Below are 21844 nucleotides of genomic sequence, written 5' to 3' on the forward strand. Positions count from 1 at the left end.
GTCCAACACTCTAACCAGTAGGCGACCTGCCGCCCATGAATACAATGCAGTTACCAATACTATCATCAATACTATTATGAATACAATACTACTACCAATACAATACTATTATGAATACAATACTATTACCAATACAATACTATTATGAATACAATATTACTACCAATACAATACTATCAGCAATACTATTATGAATACAATACTACTACCAATACAATACTATTACCAATACAATACTATTACCAATACAATACTGTTACCAATACAATACTGTTATCAATACAATACTACTACCAATACAATACTATTACCAATACAATACTATTATGAATACAATACTACTACCAATACAATACTACTACAGATACAATACTATTACCAATACAATACTGTTATCAATACAATACTACTGCCAATACAATACTACTACCAATACTAATAAGATTATTATTATATTTATTATTATTATTATTATTATTACTATTACCAATATTATTAGCAATATAATACTATTACCTATACTATTATCAATACAATGCTATTATCAATACAATACTACCCCCAATACAATACTATTACCAATACAATACTACTATGAATACAATACTATGATAAATACTATTATGAATACAATACTATTAAGAATACAATACTATTACCAATACAATTACAAATACTAATAAGACAACAATAATATTACCAATACTATTACTAATACAAATAAGAATACATACTATTACAAATAGTAATAAGATTACAATACTATTACCAATACTATTCGAAATACAATACTATTACCAATACAATACTATTACCAATAATATTACCAATACAATACTATTACCAATACAATACTATTACCAATAATATTAAGAACACAATGCAGTTACCAATACTATTATCAATACAATACTATTACCAATACAATATTATCACCAATACTATACTATTACCAGTGCAATACTATTACCAATACTATACTATTACCAATGCAATACTATTACCTATACTATTACCAATACAATACTATTACCAATAATATTAAGAACACAATGCAGTTACCAATACTATTATCAATACAATACTATTACCAATACAATACTATTACCAATACAATACTATTACCAAATACTAGTATGAATACAATAGTATTACCAATACTACTATCAATACTGTTATTGGTACTGTTATCAATGCAATACTATTATCAATACAATACTATTACCAATACTATTATCAATACAATACTATTATCAATACTATTACCAATACAATACCATTACCAATACTGTTATCAATACAATACTATTACCAATACAATACTATTACCAATACTATTATCAATACAATACTATTATCAATACTAAACTATGATCAATACTATTACCAATACAATACGATTACCAATACAAATAATATTACTAATAATATTATCAATACAATACTACTACTAATATGTGTATCAACATAATACTATTGCCAATTCAATACTATTACATATACTATTATCAATACAATACCACTACCAATACAATACTAGAATCAATACAATACTATTATCAATACAATACTATTACCAATACTAATACCAATACAATACTATTACCAATACAATAATATTTCCAATACTATTATCAATACAATACTACTACTAATATTTGTATCAATATAATATTATTACCAATACAATACCATTACCTATACTATTATAAATACACTACTATTATCAATACAATACTATTACTAATAGTATTACTAATACTATACTATTATCAAATACTATTAAGAATAAAATGCAGCTACCAACACTATTATCAATACTATTATGAATACAATACTACTACCAATACTAATAAGAGTACAATACTACTACCAATACAATACTATTACCTATACTATTATCAATACAATACTACTACCAATACAATACTATTACCAATATTATTATCAATACAATAGTATTACCGATACAATACTTTTAACAAGACTATTATCAATACAATACTATTACCAAATACTATTACCAATACTATTATATAAATACAATACTATTACCAATACAATACTATTACCAAAACTATTATGAATGCAATACTATTACCAATACTTTTACCAATATTATTACCAATACAATACTATTACCAATACTATTATGAATACAATACTATTATCAATACAATACTATTACCAATACAATACTATTACCAATAATATTACCAATACAATACTATTACCAATACAATACTATTACCAATAATATTAAGAACACAATGCAGTTACCAATACAAATCAAATCAAAATCAAATCAAATCAAATTTTATTTGTCACATACACATGGTTAGCAGATGTTAATGCGAGTGTAGCGAAATGCTTGTGCTTCTAGTTCCGACAATGCAGTAATAACAAGTAATCTAACTAACAATTCCAAAACTACTGTCTTGTACACAGTGTAAGGGGATAAAGAATATGTACATAAGGATATATGAATGAGTGATGGTACAGAGCAGCATAGGCAAGATACAGTAGATGGTATCGGGTACAGTATGTACAAATGAGATGAGTATGTAAACAAAGTGGCATAGTATAGTATAAAGTGGCTAGTGATACATGTATTACATAAGGATACCGTCGATGATATAGAGTACAGTATATACGTATGCATATGAGATGAATAATGTAGGGTAAGTAACATTTATATAAGGTAGCATTGTTTAAAGTGGCTAGTGATATATTTACATCATTTCCCATCAATTCCCATTATTAAAGTGGCTGGAGTTGAGTCAGTGTCAGTGTGTTGGCAGCAGCCACTCAGTGTTAGTGGTGGCTGTTTAACAGTCTGATGGCCTTGAGATAGAAGCTGTTTTTCAGTCTCTCGGTCCCAGCTTTGATACACCTGTACTGACCTCGCCTTCTGGATGATAGCGGGGTGAACAGGCAGTGGCTCGGGTGGTTGATGTCCTTGATGATCTTTATGGCCTTCCTGTGACATCGGGTGGTGTAGGTGTCCTGGAGGGCAGGTAGTTTGCCCCCGGTGATGCGTTGTGCAGACCTCACTACCCTCTGGAGAGCCTTACGGTTGAGGGCGGTGCAGTTGCCATACCAGGCGGTGATACAGCCCGCCAGGATGCTCACGATTGTGCATCTGTAGAAGTTTGTGAGTGCTTTTGGTGACAAGCCGAATTTCTTCAGCCTCCTGAGGTTGAAGAGGCGCTGCTGCGCCTTCTTCACGATGCTGTCTGTGTGAGTGGACCAATTCAGTTTGTCTGTGATGTGTATGCCGAGGAACTTAAAACTTGCTACCCTCTCCACTACTGTTCCATCGATGTGGATAGGGGGGTGTACCCTCTGCTGTTTCCTGAAGTCCACAATCATCTCCTTAGTTTTGTTGACGTTGAGTGTGAGGTTGTTTTCCTGACACCACACTCCGAGGGCCCTCACCTCCTCCCTGTAGGCCGTCTCATCGTTGTTGGTAATCAAGCCTACCACTGTTGTGTCGTCCGCAAACTTGATGATTGAGTTGGAGGCGTGCGTGGCCACGCAGTCGTGGGTGAACAGGGAGTACAGGAGAGGGCTCAGAACGCAACCTTGTGGGGCCCCAGTGTTGAGGATCAGCGGGGAGGAGATGTTGTTGCCTACCCTCACCACCTGGGGGCGGCCCGTCAGGAAGTCCAGTACCCAGTTGCACAGGGCGGGGTCGAGACCCAGGGTCTCGAGCTTGATGACGAGCTTGGAGGGTACTATGGTGTTGAATGCCGAGCTGTAGTCGATGAACAGCATTCTCACATAGGTATTCCTCTTGTCCAGATGGGTTAGGGCAGTGTGCAGTGTGGTTGAGATTGCATCGTCTGTGGACCTATTTGGGCGGTAAGCAAATTGGAGTGGGTCTAGGGTGTCAGGTAGGGTGGAGGTGATATGGTCCTTGACTAGTCTCTCAAAGCACTTCATGATGACGGATGTGAGTGCTACGGGGCGGTAGTCATTTAGCTCAGTTACCTTAGCTTTCTTGGGAACAGGAACAATGGTGGCCCTCTTGAAGCATGTGGGAACAGCAGACTGGTATAGGGATTGATTGAATATGTCCGTAAACACACCGGCCAGCTGGTCTGCGCATGCTCTGAGGGCGCGGCTGGGGATGCCATCTGGGCCTGCAGCCTTGCGAGGGTTAACACGTTTAAATGTCTTACTCACCTCGGCTGCAGTGAAGGAGAGACAGCATGTTTTCGTTGCAGGCCGTGTCAGTGGCACTGTATTGTCCTCAAAGCGGGCAAAAAAGTTATTTAGTCTGCCTGGGAGCAAGACATCCTGGTCCGTGACTGGGCTGGGTTTCTTCCTGTAGTCCGTGATTGACTGTAGACCCTGCCACATGCCTCTTGTGTCTGAGCCGTTGAATTGAGATTCTACTTTGTCTCTGTACTGGCGCTTAGCTTGTTTGATAGCCTTGCGGAGGGAATAGCTGCACTGTTTGTATTCGGTCATGTTACCAGACACCTTGCCCTGATTAAAAGCAGTGGTTCGCGCTTTCAGTTTCACACGAATGCTGCCATCAATCCACGGTTTCTGGTTAGGGAATGTTTTAATCGTTGCTATGGGAACGACATCTTCAACGCACGTTCTAATGAACTCGCACACCGAATCAGCGTATTCGTCAATGTTGTTATCTGACGCAATACGAAACATCTCCCAGTCCACGTGATGGAAGCAGTCTTGGAGTGTGGAGTCAGCTTGGTCGGACCAGCGTTGGACAGACCTCAGCGTGGGAGCCTCTTGTTTTAGTTTCTGTCTGTAGGCAGGGATCAACAAAATGGAGTCGTGGTCAGCTTTTCCGAAAGGGGGGCGGGGCAGGGCCTTATATGCGTCGCGGAAGTTAGAGTAACAATGGTCCAAGGTCTTTCCTCCCCTGGTTGCGCAATCGATATGCTGATAAAATTTGGGGAGTCTTGTTTTCAGATTAGCCTTGTTAAAATCCCCAGCTACAATGAATGCAGCCTCCGGATAAATTGTTTCCAGTTTGCAGAGAGTTAAATAAAGTTCGTTCAGAGCCATCGATGTGTCTGCTTGGGGGGGGATATATACGGCTGTGATTATAATCGAAGAGAATTCTCTTGGTAGATAATGCGGTCTACATTTGATTGTGAGGAATTCTAAATCAGGTGAACAGAAGGATTTGAGTTCCTGTATGTTTCTTTCATCGCACCATGTCACGTTAGTCATAAGGCATACGCCCCCGCCCCTCTTTTTACCAGAAAGATGTTTTTTCCTGTCTGCGCGATGCGTGGAGAAACCTGTTGGCTGCACCGCTTCGGATAGCGTCTCTCCAGTAAGCCACGTTTCCGTGAAGCAAAGAACGTTACAGTCTCTGATGTCCCTCTGGAATGCTACCCTTGCTCGGATTTCATCAACCTTGTTGTCAAGAGACTGGACATTGGCAAGAAGAATGCTAGGGAGTGGTGGGCGCTGTGCCCGTCTCCGGAGTCTGACCAGAAGACCGCCTCGTTTCCCTCTCTTTCGGAGTCGTTTTTTTGGGTCGCTGCATAGGATCCACTCCGTTGTCCTGTTTGTAAGGCAGAACACAGGATCCGCGTCGCGAAAAACATATTCTTGGTCGTACTGATGGTGAGTTGATGCTGATCTTATATTCAGTAGTTCTTCTCGACTGTATGTAATGAAACCTAAGATGACCTGGGGTACTAATGTAAGAAATAACACGTAAAAAAACAAAAAACTGCATAGTTTCCTAGGAACGCGAAGCGAGGCGGCCATCTCTGTCGGCGCCGGAAGTCATAAAAGCGCCGGAAGTCATAAAACTATTATTATCAATACAATACTATTACCAATACAATATTATCACCAATACTATACTATTACCAGTGCAATACTATTACCAATACTATACTATTACCAATACAATACTATTACCTATACTATTACCAATACAATACTATTACCAATAATATTAAGAACACAATGCAGTTACCAATACTATTATCAATACAATACTATTACCAATACAATACTATTACCAATACAATACTATTACCAAATACTAGTATGAATACAATAGTATTACCAATACTACTATCAATACTGTTATTGGTACTGTTATCAATGCAATACTATTATCAATACAATACTATTACCAATACTATTATCAATACAATACTATTATCAATACTATTACCAATACAATACCATTACCAATACTGTTATCAATACAATACTATTACCAATACAATACTATTACCAATACTATTATCAATACAATACTATTATCAATACTAAACTATTATCAATACTATTACCAATACAATACGATTACCAATACAAATAATATTACTAATAATATTATCAATACAATACTACTACTAATATGTGTATCAACATAATACTATTGCCAATTCAATACTATTACATATACTATTATCAATACAATACCACTACCAATACAATACTAGTATCAATACAATACTATTATCAATACAATACTATTATCGATACTATTACCAATACAATACTATTATCAATACAATACTATTACCAATACAATACTATTACCAATACTAATACCAATACAATACTATTACCAATACAATAATATTTCCAATACTATTATCAATACAATACTATTACTAATAGTTGTATCAATATAATATTATTACCAATACAATACCATTACCTATACTATTATAAATACACTACTATTATCAATACAATACTATTACTAATACTATTACTAATACTATACTATTATCAAATACTATTAAGAATAAAATGCAGCTACCAACACTATTATCAATACTATTATGAATAAAATACTACTACCAATACTAATAAGAGTACAATACTACTACCAATACAATACTATTACCTATACTATTATCAATACAATACTACTACCAATACAATACTATTACCAATATTATTATCAATACAATAATATTACCGATACAATACTTTTAACAAGACTATTATCAATACAATAATATTACCAAATACTATTACCAATACTATTATATAAATACAATACTATTACAATACAATACTATTACCAAAACTATTATGAATGCAATACTATTACCAATACTTTTACCAATATTATTACCAATACAATACTATTACCAATACTATTATGAATACAATACTATTATCAATACAATACTTTTACCAATACAATACTTTTACCAAATACTATTACCAATACAATACAATTGCCAATATTATTACCAATACTATTAAGAAAAACAATACTAGTACCGATACTATTACCAATGTTGTTACTAATACAATACTATTATCAATACAATACTATTGCCAATACTATTATCAATACAATACTATTGCCAATACTGTTATGAATATAATACTATTTACAATACTATTACCAATATTGTTATGAATACAATAGTATTATCAATACAATACTATTACCTATACTATTATGAATACTATTATTGTACCAATACTGTTATGAATACAATACTATTACCAATACAATACTATTACCAATACTATTATCGATACAATACTATTATGAATACAATAATATTACCAATACTATTAAGAATACAATACTAGTACCATGACTGATACCAATACTGTTATGAATACAATAATATTACCGATACTATTATGAATACAATACTATTATGAATACAATACTAGTACCAATGCTGATACCAATACTGGTATGAATACAATACTATTATGAATAAAATACTATTATGAATACAATACTAGTAAGATTACTATTAAGAATACAATACTATTAGCAATACTATTATGAATACAATACTATTATCAATACTATTAGAAATACATTACTATTACCGGTACAATTACCAATACTTTTATGAATACAATACTATTACCAATACTATTAGAAATACAATAATATTACCAATAATATTACCAATACTATTACCAATACTATTAGAAATACAATACTATTACCAATACAATTAGAAATACAATACTATTACCAATACTATTACCAATACTATTTTGAATAAAATAGTTTTACCAATACTATTACCAATACTATTAGAAATACAATACTATTATCAATACTATTAGAAATACAATACTATTACCGGTACAATTACCAATACTTTTATGAATACAATACTATTACCAATACTATTAGAAATACAATACTATTACCAATACTATTAGAAATACAATACTATTACCAATACTATTACCAATACTATTACCAATACTATTACCAATACAATACTATTACCAATACTATTATGAATAAAATAGTATTACCAATACTATTACCAATACTATTTTGAATAAAATAGTTTTACCAATACTATTACCAATACTATTATGAATACAATACTATTATCAATACTATTAGAAATACAATACTATTACCGGTACAATTACCAATACTTTTATGAATACAATACTATTACCAATACTATTAGAAATACAATACTATTACCAATACTATTACCAATACTATTAGAAATGCAATACTATTACCAAATACAATTATCAATACAATACTATTATCAAATACTATGATGAATACAATACTATTACCAATACTATTATCAACACTATTACCAATACTAGTATCAATTCAATACTACCATCTACTCTCTCATTACCAATAGAAAGCTGTTCAGCTTTTAAAAGTTGAGAGAAAATGCTGTATGTACCTCGTTTTATTGAAGTAGTCATTCTGCTGGTTCCGATAAAACACTGAGAATCTCAACATCCTACCAGCTATCACCTCGGCCTTCTCCAGCAACTGTATCAGATGCACAGTAGAGTAGTCTGGGGAAAAAATACAAATAATAATAGTTATTTGAATCAAATCAAATCAAATTTTATTTGTCACGTGCGCCGAATACAACAGGCTCTAACTGTAATTTCACCTTACATTGAAATGCTTACTTACAGGCTCTAACCAATAGTGCAAAAAGGGTATTAGGTGAACAATAGCTAAGTAAAGAAATATAAACAACAGTAAAAAGACAGTGAAAAACAGTAGCGAGGCTATATACAGTAGAGAGGCTATATACAGTAGAGAGGCTATATACAGTAGAGAGGCTATATACAGAAGAGAGGCTATATACAGTAGAGAGGCTATATACAGTAGAGAGGCTATAAACAGTAGAGAGGCTATATACAGTAGAGAGGCTATACACAGTAGAGAGGCTACATACAGTAGAGAGGCTATATACAGAAGAGAGGCTATATACAGTAGAGAGGCTATATACAGTAGCGAGGCTACATACAGACACCGGTTAGTCAGGCTGATTGAGGTAGTATGTACATGTAAAGAGGGGTTGACGGGTGGTGGGTGGCAGGACACAATGCAGATAGCCCAGTTAGCCAATGTGCGGGAGCACTGGTTGGTCGGCCCAATTGAGGTAGTATGTACATGAATGTATAGTTAAAGTGACTGTGCATATATGATAAACAGAGAGTAACAGCAGTGTAAAAGAGGGGTTGAAGGGGAGGCACACAATGCAAATAGTCCGGGTAGCCATTTGGTTACCTGTTCAGGAGTCTTATGGCTTGGGGGTAAAAACTGTTGAATCCTTTTTGTCCTAGACTTGGCACTCCGGTACCGCTTGCCATGCTGTAGTAGAGAGAACAGTCTATGACTGGGGTTTTGACAATTTTTAGGTCTTCCTCTGACACCGCCTGGTGTAAAGGTCCAGGATGGCAGGCAGCTTAGCCCCAGTGATGTACTGGGCCATACGCACTACCCTCTGAAGTGTCTCGCGGTCGGAGGCTGAGCAATTGCCGTACCAGGCAGTGATGCAACCAGGATGCTCTCGACGGTGCAGCTGAAGAACCTTTTTATATATTTTTTTTGTATTTTTACCCTCAATTAGTGGTTACTACTCTCATCGCTACAACTCCCGTACGGGCTCGGGAGAGACAAAGGTCGAAAGCCATGCGTCCTCCGAAACACAACCCAACCAAGCCGCACTGTTTCTTAACACAGAGCGCATCCAACCCGGAGGAAACACCGTGCACTGTGCCCGGCCCGCCACAGGAGTCGCTGGTGCGCGATGAGACAAGGATATCCCTACTGGCCAAACAATCCCTAACCCGGGCGACGCTAGGCCAATTGTGCGTCGCCCCAAGGACCTCCCGGTCGGGGCCGGCTGCGACAGAGCCTGGGCGCGAACCCAGAGTCTCTGGAGGCACAGCTAGCGCTGCGATGCACTCTAGAGCACTGCGCCACCCGGGAGGCTCCAGCTGTAGAACCTTTTGAGGATCTCAGGACCCATGCCAAATCTTTTTAGTTTCCTGAGGGGGAATAGGCTTTGTCGTGCCCTCTTCACGACCCTCTTGGTGTGTTTGGACCATTCTAGTTTGTTGGTGATGTGGACACCAAGGAACTTGAAGATCTCAACCTGCTCCACTACAGCCCCATCGAAGAGAATGGGGGTGTACTCGGTCCTCCTTTTCTTGTAGTCCACAATCATCTCCTTAGTCTTGGTTACGTTGAGGGAGAGGTTGTTATTCTGGCACCACCCGGCCAAGTCTCTGACCTCCTCCCTATAGCCATTCTCGTCGTTGTCGGTGATGAGACTGTTGTGTTCTGTTGTGTCGTCTGCAAACTTAATGATGGTGTTAGAGTCGTGCCTGGCCATGCAGTCGTGGGGGAACAAGGAGGGGACTGAGCACTCACCCCTGGGGAGCTCTAGTGTTGAGGATCAGCATGGCAGATGTGTTACTCACCACCTGGGGGCGGCCAGTCAGGAAGTCCAGGATCCATTTGTGGAGGGAGGTGTTTAGTCCTAGGATCCTTAGCTTAGTGATGAGCTTTGAGGGTACTATGGTGTTGAACGCTGAGCTGTAGTCAATGAATAACATTCTCACATAAGTGTTCCTTTTGTCCATGTGGGAAAGGGCAGTGTGGAGTGCAGTAGAGATTGCATTATCTATGGATCTGTTTGGGCAGTATGCAAATTGGAGTGGGTTTAGGGTTTCTGGGATAATGGTGTTTATGTGAGTCATTACCAGCCTTTCAAAGCACTTCATGGCTACGGACGTGATTGCTACGGGTATGTAGTCAATTAGGCAGGTTGTTCTTGGGCACAGGGACTATTGTGGTCTGCTTGAAACAGACCAAACTTGCACTTTTTCCATTCCACAGGGGATTAAAACCTGAGGAAGTTGTCATTTGGTTGTCAGTTGGGTGCAAGTTGGTTGCCAGTTGATTGTCAGTTGGTTGTTGTGACCCTGGAGGACTGGAGCCCGTCTGCCTCAATGACGATGACTTTGGTGCTATTCTAGTCCTCCATCAAGAAATCACTGTCACATCTCTGCTGCTATTTAACTCTAAACCATCAGCTGTCTCTCTGCTCATTGACATGGTTATTCCCTTAATTAAACTCTCTCTCCCACCAGCTCTCTGTAATTCTCCCACCAGCTCTCTGTAATTCTCCCACCAGCTCTCTGTAATTCTCCCACCAGCTCTCTGTAATTCTCCCACCAGCTCTCTGTAATTCTCCCACCAGCTCTCTGTAATTCTCCCCCAGCTCTCTGTAATTCTCCCACCAGCTCTCTGTAATTCTCCCACCAGCTCTCTGTAATTCTCCCACCAGCTCTCTGTAATCTCCCACCAGCTCTCTGTAATTCTCCCACCAGCTCTCTGTAATTCTCCCACCAGCTCTCTGTAATTCTCCCACCAGCTCTCTGTAATTCTCCCACCAGCTCTCTGTAATTCTCCCACCAGCTCTCTGTAATTCTCCCACCAGCTCTCTGTAATTCTCCCACCAGCTCTCTGTAATTCTCCCACCAGCTCTCTGTAATTCTCCCACCAGCTCTCTGTAATTCTCCCACCAGCTCTCTGTAATTCTCCCACCAGCTCTCTGTAATTTTCCCACCAGCTCTCTGTAATTCTCCCACCTGCTCTCTGTAATTCTCCCACCAGCTCTCTGTAATTCTCCCACCAGCTCTCTGTAATTTTCCCACCAGCTCTCTGTAATTCTCCCACCTGCTCTCTGTAATTCTCCCACCAGCTCTCTGTAATTCTCCCACCAGCTCTCTGTAATTCTCCCACCAGCTCTCTGTAATTCTCCCACCAGCTCTCTGTAATTCTCCCACCAGCTCTCTGTAATTCTCCCACCTGCTCTCTGTAATTCTCCCACCAGCTCTCTGTAATTCTCCCACCAGCTCTCTGTAATTCTCCCACCAGCTCTCTCTAATTCTCCCACCAGCTCTCTGTAATTCTCCCACCAGCTCTCTGTAATTCTCCCACCAGCTCTCTGTAATTCTCCCACCAGCTCTCTGTAATTCTCCCACCAGCTCTCTGTAATTCTTCCACCAGCTCTCTGTAATTCTCCCACCAGCTCTCTGTAATTCTCCCACCAGCTCTCTGTAATTCTCCCACCAGCTCTCTACATCTTCATACACTCCCTCTCCTGTTTCTCTCTATTTCATCACTCTTTCTTTTCTGTTTCTCACCCCCTCGCTCCTCCCCTTGTTTTCACCTGCAGTGTAGAATTCGATGATCTCACTCCATTCAGAGACAGCATAGTTCCCGTCACTCTGTTTGGAGGCAGTCTGGACAGCTACAGTGTAATCTGTCCTGGGGCTCAGGAACCAGTGGCCTCTCACTGTCATGGGCAGTGGCACCACCTTCGCCACCAGCTTAGTGGGGACATCCTGAAACACAGGGACAGACAAGCATTATAGTGGAGACATCCAAAAACACAGGGACAGACAGCCAGTTTAGTGGGGACATCCTGAAACACAGGGACAGGCAGCCAGCAGCTTAGTGGGGACATCCTGAAACACAGGGACAGGCAGCCACCAGCTTAGTGGGGACATCCTGAAACACAGGGACAGACAAGCATTATAGTGGAGACATCCTGAAACACAGGGACAGGCTGCCAGCAGCTTAGTGGGGACATCCTGAAACACAGGGACAGGCAGCCAGCAGCTTAGTGGGGACATCCTGAAACACAGGGACAGGCAGCCATTATAGTGGAGACATCCAAAAACACAGGGACAGACAGCCAGTTTAGTGGGGACATCCTGAAACACAGGGACAGGCAGCCAGCAGACTTAGTGCTGAAACACAAGAACTAACAACAAGCTTAGTGGGGACATCCTGAAACACAGGGAAAGGCAACCACCAGCTTAGTGGGGACATCCTGAAACACAGGGAAAGGCAGCCACCAGCTTAGTGGGGACATCCTGAAACACAGGGACAGACAACCATTATAGTGGAGACATCTGAAAACACAGGGACAGACAGCCAGTTTAGTGGGGACATCCTGAAACACAGGGAAAGGCAGCCAGCAGCTTAGTGGGGACATCCTGAAATACAGGGACAGACAACCATTATAGTGGAGACATCCGAAAACACAGGGACAGACAGCCAGTTTAGTGGGGACATCCTGAAACACAGGGAAAGGCAGCCAGCAGCTTAGTGGGGACATCCTGAAATACAGGGACAGACAACCATTATAGTGGAGACATCCGAAAACACAGGGACAGACAGCCAGTTTAGTGGGGACATCCTGAAACACAGGGACAGACAGCCAGCTTAGTGGGGACATCCTGAAACACAGGGACAGACAGCCAGCTTAGTGGGGACATCCTGAAACACAGGGACAGGCAGCCATTATAGTGGAGACATCCGAAAACACAGGGACAGACAGCCAGCTTAGTGGAGACATCCTGAAACACGGGGACAGGCAGCCAGCAGACTTCAAATCAAAATCAAATCAAATCAAATTTATTTATATAGCCCTTCGTACATCAGCTGATATCTCAAAGTGCTGTACAGAAACCCAGCCTAAAACCCCAAACAGCAAGCAATGCAGGTGTAGAAGCACGGTGGCTAGGAAAAACTCCCTAGAAAGGCCAAAACCTAGGAAGAAACCTAGAGAGGAACCAGGCTATGTGGGGTGGCCAGTCCTCTTCTGGCTGTGCCGGGTGGAGATTATAACAAAACATGGTCAAGATGTTCAAATGTTCATAGATGACCAGCATGGTCGAATAATAATAAGGCAGAATAGTTGAAACTGGAGCAGCAGCACAGTCAGGTGGACTGGGGACAGCAAGGAGTCATCATGTCAGGTATTCCTGGGGCATGGTCCTAGGGCTCAGGTCCTCCGAGAGAGAGAAAGAAAGAGAGAATTAGAGAGAGCATATGTGGGATTGCCAGTCCTCTTCTGGCTGTGCCGGGTGGAGATTATAACAGAACATGGCCAAGATGTTTAAATGTTCATAAATGACCAGCATGGTCGAATAATAATAAGGCAGAACAGTTGAAACTGGAGCAGCAGCACAGCCAGGTGGACTGGGGACAGCAAGGAGTCATCATGTCAGGTAGTCCTGGGGCATGGTCCTAGGGCTCAGGTCCTCCGAGAGAGTGAAAGAGAGAAGGAGAGAATTAGAGAACGCACACTTAGATTCACACAGGACACCGAATAGGACAGGAGAAGTACTCCAGATATAACAAACTGACCCTAGCCCCCCGACACATAAACTACTGCAGCATAAATACTGGAGGCTGAGACAGGAGGGGTCAGGAGACACTGTGGCCCACTCCGAGGACACCCCCGGACTTAGTGCTGAAACACAAGAACTAACAACAAGCTTAGTGGGGACATCCTGAAACGAATGGACAGACATCTAGCTTAGAGGAGACATCCAGAAAAATGGAGACCAACAACCAGCTTCGTGGGAACATCCTTAAACACAGGGACAGAAAACCAATGTAATTGGGACGTCCTGAAACACAGAGACAGACAAGCAACGTAGTGGGGACATCCTGAAACATAGGGAAAGACAACCAGCCAGCTTAGTGGAAACATCCTGAAACACAAGGACAGACAAGAAGCTTAGTGGGGACATCCTGAAACACAGACAGACAACCAGCTTAGTGGGGACATCCTTAAACACAGAGACAGACAACCAGCTTAGTGGGGACATCCTGAAACACAGAGACAGACAACCAGCTTAGTGGGGACATCCTGAAACACAGAGACAGACAACCAGCTTAGTGGGGACATCCTGAAACACAGACAGACAACCAGCTTAGTGGGGACATCCTGAAACACAGAGACAAACAACCAGCTTAGTGGGGACATCCTGAAACACAGAGACAAACAACCAGCTTAGTGGGGACATCCTAAAACACAGAGACAGACAACCAGCTTAGTGGGGACATCCTGAAACACAGAGACAGACAACCAGCTTAGTGGGGACATCCTGAAACAGAAGCATACAACCAGCTTAGTGGGGACATCCTGGAACACAGGGAAAGACAACCAGCCAGCTAATTAGGAACATCCTGAAAAATAGAGACACTCAGTTTAGTGGAGACATCCGGAAATACAGAGACAGACAACCAGCTTAGTGGAGACATCCTGAAACGCCAGAACCAGTCATCCACCGCAGGAGCCTCGTTCTGACTCTGATGCCAAGGAGCCAGAACCGGCTGATACCCCAATACACACTGGAAAGGAGAGAAGTTAGTGGAGGAGTGGCGGAGTGAGTTCTGGGCCATCTCTGCCCAGGGCACAAACGCTGCCCAGTTCCCAGGCCGGTCCTGGCAATAAGACCTCAGAAACCTACCCACATCCTGGTTAACTCTCTCCACCTGCCCGTTTCTCTTGGGGTGAAAACCTGAGGTAAGGCTGACCGAGACCCCCAGATGTTCCATGAACGCTCTCCAGACTCTCAAAGTGAACTGGGGACCCCGATCAGACACTATATCCTCAGGCACTCCATAGTGCCGGAAGACGTGAGTAAACAGGGCCTCCACAGTCTGTAGGGCCGTCAAAGGGAGGAGACGACAGGACTTAGAAAAATGATCCACAACAACCAGGATCGTGGTGTCACCCTGTGAAGGTGGAAGATCGGTTATGAAATCCACCAACAGGTGCGACCACGGCCGTTGTGGAACGGGTAAGGGTTGTAAACTTACCTAGCCTTACGCTGGGCGCACACCGAGCAGGAGGAAACATAAACCCTCACATCTTTAGCCAAAGTGGGCCACCTGTACTTCCCACTAAGACAGCGCACCGTCCAACCAATCCCAGGATGACCAGAGGAGGGTGACGTGTGGCCCCAATAGATCAGCCGGTCGTGGACAGCAGACAGAACGTACAGACGCTCAGTGTGGGAGCTGGACGCGGACATTGAGCGGGCATCACGTGCAGAGCCCGCTCCCCCTCAGTGTCCGCGTCCAGCTCCCATACTACCGGCGCCACCAAGCAAGAGGCGGGGGAGTATGGGAGTGGGATCCATGGACCACTCCTCTGTCTCATATAGCCGGGACAGTGCGTCAGCCTTAACGTTCTGGGAGCCTGGTCTGTACGAAAGGGTGAAAACAAAACGGGTGAAAAACATGGCCCACCTTGCCTGGCGAGGGTTCAGTCTCCTCGTTGCCCGCATGTACTCCAGATAGCAGTGGTCAGTCCAAATGAGAAAAGGGTGTTTAGCCCCCTCAAGCCAATGTCTCCACGCCTTCAAGGCCTTGATGACAGCCAACAGCTCCCGGTCCTCCACGTCATAGTTTTGCTCCGCCTGGCTGAGCTTCTTCAAGAAGAAGGCACAGGGGCGGAGCTTCGGTGGCGTACCCGAGTGCTGAGAGAGCACCGCTCCTATCCCAGCCTCGGACGCATCCACCTCTACTATGAACGCCAAAGAGGGATCCGGATGGGCCAGCACGGGCACCAAGGTAAACCAAGCCCTTAGTTGCCCAAAAGCCCTGTCCGCCTCAACTGACCACTGCAGACGTACAGGACCCCCCTTCAGCAGTGAGGTAATGGGAGCAGCCACCTGACCAAAACCCTGGGTAAATCTCCGGTAGTAATTGGTAAACCCTAAGAACCACTACACCTCCTTTACCGTGGTGGGAGTCGGCCAATTACGCACGGCTGAAATGCGGTCACTCTGTTATGCACGTGAGTGAGGACCCAAAAGCGGTTTAACAAAAACAGAGTCCTTTAATGTCAAAACACAGGGAAGACATAGATCCTCTTCAGATGTATATAATGGCAAAATAGACAACCCGCAGAGAGGGCGATAAATGAATCATAAAGTCCTTCTGATATTTACAGAAGAGTCCCCCTTCTAGCAGCAGAGAAGAATAGCTGGGTTAGCGGCGACAGACTGCTGGTCTCTCTGGGTAGGCGCGGGTCGTAGAGGACAGAGGTACCTGATCACACGTAGCATCAGATGAACAGGCAGATATCGACAGGACGGGACAAGGGTGAAGCAAACGAGACGATAGTTTGGTTCTGGCATGAGAAACTCAAACGAGAATCTGACAAAGACAGAAGCAGGAACAGAGAGAGAAATAGAGACCTAATCAGAGGGAAAAAAGGAACAGGTGGGAAAAGGGTGAACGAGGTAGTTTAGAGAAGATGAGGAACAGCTGGGAGAAGGCGAGGAAGAGAAGGTAACCTAATACGACCAGCAGAGGGAGACAAAGTGAAGAGAAAGAACAGGAACAAGACATAATACACAATACATGACAGTACCCCCCCACTCACCGAGCGCCTCCTGGCGCACTCGAGGAGGAAACCTGGCGGCAACGGAGGAAATCATCGATCAGCGAACGGTCCAGCACGTCCCGAGAGGGAACCCAACTCCTTTCCTCAGGACCGTACCCCTCCCAATCCACTAGGTACTGATGACCACGGCCCCGAGGACGCATGTCCAAAATCTTAAGGACCCTGTAGATAGGTGCGCCCTCAACAAAGGATGGGGGGGGGGGAAGACGAGCGGGGGCGCGAAGAACGGGCTTAACACAGGAGACATGGAAGACCGGGTGGACGCGACGAAGATATCGCGGAAGAAGAAGTCGCACTGCGACAGGATTAATGATCTGAGAAATACGGAACGGACCAATGAACCGCGGGGTCAACTTGCGAGAAGCTGTCTTAAGGGGAAGGTTCTGAGTGGAGAGCCAAACTCTCTGACCGCGACAATATCTAGGACTCTTAGTTCTACGCTTATTAGCGGCTCTCACAGTCTGCGCCCTATAACGGCAAAGTGCAGACCTGACCCTCTTCCAGGTGCGCTCGCAACGTTGGACAAAAGCCTGAGCGGAGGGGACGCTGGACTCGGCGAACTGAGACGAGAACAGCGGAGGCTGGTACCCGAGGCTACTCTGAAAAGGAGATAGCCCGGTCGCAGACGAAGGAAGCGAGTTGTGGGCGTATTCTGCCCAGGGGAGCTGTTCTGACCAAGACGCAGGGTTACGAAAAGAAAGACTGCGTAAGATGCGACCAATAGTCTGATTGGCCCGTTCTGCTTGACCGTTAGACTGGGGGTGAAAGCCGGAAGAGAGACTGACGGAAGCCCCAATCAAACGGCAAAACTCCCTCCAAAATTGAGACGTGAATTGCGGACCCCTGTCCGAAACGACGTCTGACGGCCATGAATTCTGAAAACATTCTCGATGATGATTTGTCCCGTCTCTTTAGCAGAAGGGAGCTTAGCGAGGGGAATAAAATGAGTCGCCTTAGAGAACCTATCGACAATCGTAAGAACAACAGTCTTCCCCGCTGACGAAGCCAGTCCGGTGATAAAATCTAAGGCGATGTGAGACCACGGTCGAGAGGGAATGGGAAGCGGTCTGAGACGGCCGGCAGGAGGGGAGTTACCGGACTTAGTCTGCGCGCAGACCGAACAAGCAGCCACGAAACGACGCGTGTCATGCTCCCGAGTGGGCCACCAAAAACGCTGGCGAATGGAAGCAAGCGTACCTCGAACGCCGGGGTGGCCGGCTAACTTGGCAGAGTGAGCCCACTGAAGAACGGCCAGACGAGTAGGAACGGGAACGAAAAGAAGGTTCCTAGGACAAGCGCGCGGCGACGGAGTGTGAGTGAGTGCTTGCTTTACCTGCCTCTCAATTCCCCAGACAGTCAACCCGACAACACGCCCCTCAGGGAGAATCCCCTCGGGGTCAGTGGAGACTACTGAAGAACTGAAGAGACGAGATAAAGCATCAGGCTTGGTGTTCTTAGAGCCCAGACGATAAGAAATTACGAACTCGAAACGAGCGAAAAACAGCGCCCAATGAGCCTGACGCGCATTAAGTCGTTTGGCAGAACGGATGTACTCAAGGTTCCTATGGTCAGTCCAAACGACAAAAGGAACGGTCGCCCCCTCCAACCACTGTCGCCATTCGCCTAGGGCTAAGCGGATGGCGAGCAGTTTGCGGTTTCCCACATCATAGTTACGTTCCGACGGCGACATGCGATGAGAAAAATACGCGCAAGGGTGGACCTTGTCGTCAGAGAGGGAGCGCTGAGAAAGAATGGCTCCCACGCCCACCTCTGACGCGTCAACCTCGACAACGAACTGTCTAGAGACGTCAGGTGTAACAAGGATAGGAGCGGATGTAAAACGATTCTTGAGGAGATCAAAAGCTCCCTGGGCGGAAACGGACCACTTAAAGCACGTCTTGACAGAAGTAAGGGCTGTGAGAGGAGCTGCCACCTGACCGAAATTACGGATGAAACGACGATAGAAATTTGCGAAGCCGAGAAAGCGCTGCAGCTCGACGCGTGACTTAGGAACGGGCCAATCAATGACAGCTTGGACCTTAGCGGGATCCATCTTAATGCCTTCAGCGGAAATAACAGAACCGAGAAATGTGACGGAGGAGGCATGAAAAGTGCACTTCTCAGCCTTTACAAAAAGACAATTCTCTAAAAGGCGCTGGAGGACACGTCGAACGTGCTGAACATGAATCTGGAGTGACGGTGAAAGAATCAGGATATCGTCAAGGTAAACGAAAACAAAGATGTTCAGCATGTCTCTCAGGACGTCATTGACTAATGCCTGAAAGACAGCTGGAGCGTTAGCGAGGCCGAAAGGAAGAACCCGGTATTCAAAGTGCCCTAACGGAGTGTTAAACGCCGTTTTCCACTCGTCCCCCTCCCTGATGCGCACGAGATGGTAAGCGTTACGAAGGTCCAACTTAGTGAAAAACCTGGCTCCCTGCAGGATCTCGAAGGCTGAAGACATAAGAGGGAGCGGATAACGATTCTTCACTGTTATGTCATTCAGCCCTCGATAATCTATGCAGGGGCGCAGGGACCCGTCCTTCTTCTTAACAAAAAAAACCCTGCTCCGGCGGGAGAGGAGGAGGGGACTATGGTACCGGCGTCAAGAGCTACAGACAAATAATCTTCGAGAGCCTTACGTTCGGGAGCCGACAGAGAGTATAGTCTACCCCGGGGGGGAGTGGTTCTCGGAAGGAGATCAATACTACAATCATACGACCGGTGCGGAGGAAGAGCGCAGATCGTGATATTCCTCCGGCACCCCCGTCAAATCACCAGGCTCCTCCTGTGAAGAAGAGACAGAGGAAACAGGAGGGATAGCAGACATTAAACATTTCACATGACAAGAGACGTTCCAGGAGAGGATAGAATTACTAGACCAATTAATAGAAGGATTATGACAAACTAGCCAGGGATGGCCCAAAACAACAGGTGTAAAAGGTGAACGAAAAATTAAAAAAGAAAGGGTTTCGCTATGATTACCAGAGACAGTGAGGGTTAAAGGTAGCGTCTCACGCTGAATCCTGGGGAGAGAACTACCATCCAAAGCGAACAAGGCCGTGGGCTCCCTTAACTGTCTGAGAGGAATGTCATGTTCCCGAGCCCAGGTCTCGTCCATAAAACAGCCCTCCGCCCCAGAGTCTATCAAGGCACTGCAGGAAGCTGACGAACCGGTCCAGCGTAGATGGACCGACAAGGTAGTGCAGGATCTTGAAGGAGAGACCAGAGTAGTAGCGCTCACCAGTAGCCCTCCGCTTACTGATGTGCTCTGGCTTTTACTGGACATGAAGTGACAAAATGACCAGCGGAACCGCAATAGAGACAGAGGCGGTTGGTGATTCTCCGTTCCCTCTCCTTAGTCGAGATGCGGATACCCCCCAGCTGCATAGGTTCAGCACCCGAGCCGGCGGAGGAAGATGGTAGTGATGCGGAGAGGGGGGCAACGGAGAACGCGAGCTCCTTTCCACGAGCTCGGTGACGAAGATCAACCCGTCGCTCTATGCGAATAGCGAGTTCAATCAAGGAATCCACGCTGGAAGGAACCTCCCGGGAGAGAATCTCATCCTTTACCTCCGCGCGGAGACCCTCCAGAAAACGAGCGAGCAAAGCCGGCTCGTTCCACTCACTGGAGGCAGCAAGAGTGCGAAACTCAATAGAGTAATCTGTTATGGGTCGATTACCTTGACATAGGGAAGACAGGACCCTGGAAGCTTCCTCCCCAAAAACAGAACGATCAAAAACCCGTATCATCTCCTCCTTAAAGTCCTGATACTGGTTAGTACACTCAGCCCTCGCCTCCCAGATTGCCGTGCCCAACTCACGAGCCCGTCCAGTAAGGAGAGATATGACGTAGGCGATACGAGCTGTGCTCCTGGAGTAAGTGTTGGGCTGGAGAGAAAACACAATATCACACTGGGTGAGGAACGAGCAGCATTCAGTGGGCTCCCCAGAGTAACACGGCGGGTTATTGATTCTGGGCTCCGGAGATTCGAAAGCCCTGGAAGTGGCCGGTGGATCGAGGCGGAGATGGTGAATCTGTTCTGTGAGGTCGGAGACTTGGGCGGCCAGGGTCTCAACGGCATGTCGAGCAGCAGACAATTCCGGCTCGTATCTGCCTAGCATCGCTCCCTGGATCTCGACGGCTGAGTGGAGAGGATCCGAAGTCGCTGGGTCCATTCTTGGTCAGATTCTTCTGTTATGCACGTGAGTGAGGACCCAAAAGCGGTTTATATATGACAATACATGACACACTCTCCATCTCCACCCCTGATATGGAAATGCGATACCCTAGGAAGGAGACGGCTTGCTGAAAGAACAGGCGTTTC

General features: G+C 44.0%; 1 protein-coding gene across 3 annotated transcripts in view; it reads right to left on the minus strand.

The window, feature by feature from the left end:
* Positions 1-21844, minus strand: part of LOC139413905 (phytanoyl-CoA hydroxylase-interacting protein-like) — a 38298-nt gene that overhangs the window by 3386 nt on the left and 13068 nt on the right. For all 3 annotated transcript variants that reach the window (XM_071161764.1, XM_071161757.1, XM_071161773.1), the window contains exons 3-4: positions 12471-12645; positions 8670-8787 (exon numbers count right to left, since the gene is read on the minus strand). In XM_071161764.1, the coding sequence (XP_071017865.1) occupies positions 8670-8787; positions 12471-12645 (293 nt within the window). The remainder of the gene's footprint in view (positions 1-8669; positions 8788-12470; positions 12646-21844) is intronic.

Source organism: Oncorhynchus clarkii, chromosome 1, assembly GCF_045791955.1.
Source record: "Oncorhynchus clarkii lewisi isolate Uvic-CL-2024 chromosome 1, UVic_Ocla_1.0, whole genome shotgun sequence".
Lineage (NCBI taxonomy): Eukaryota > Metazoa > Chordata > Actinopteri > Salmoniformes > Salmonidae > Oncorhynchus > Oncorhynchus clarkii.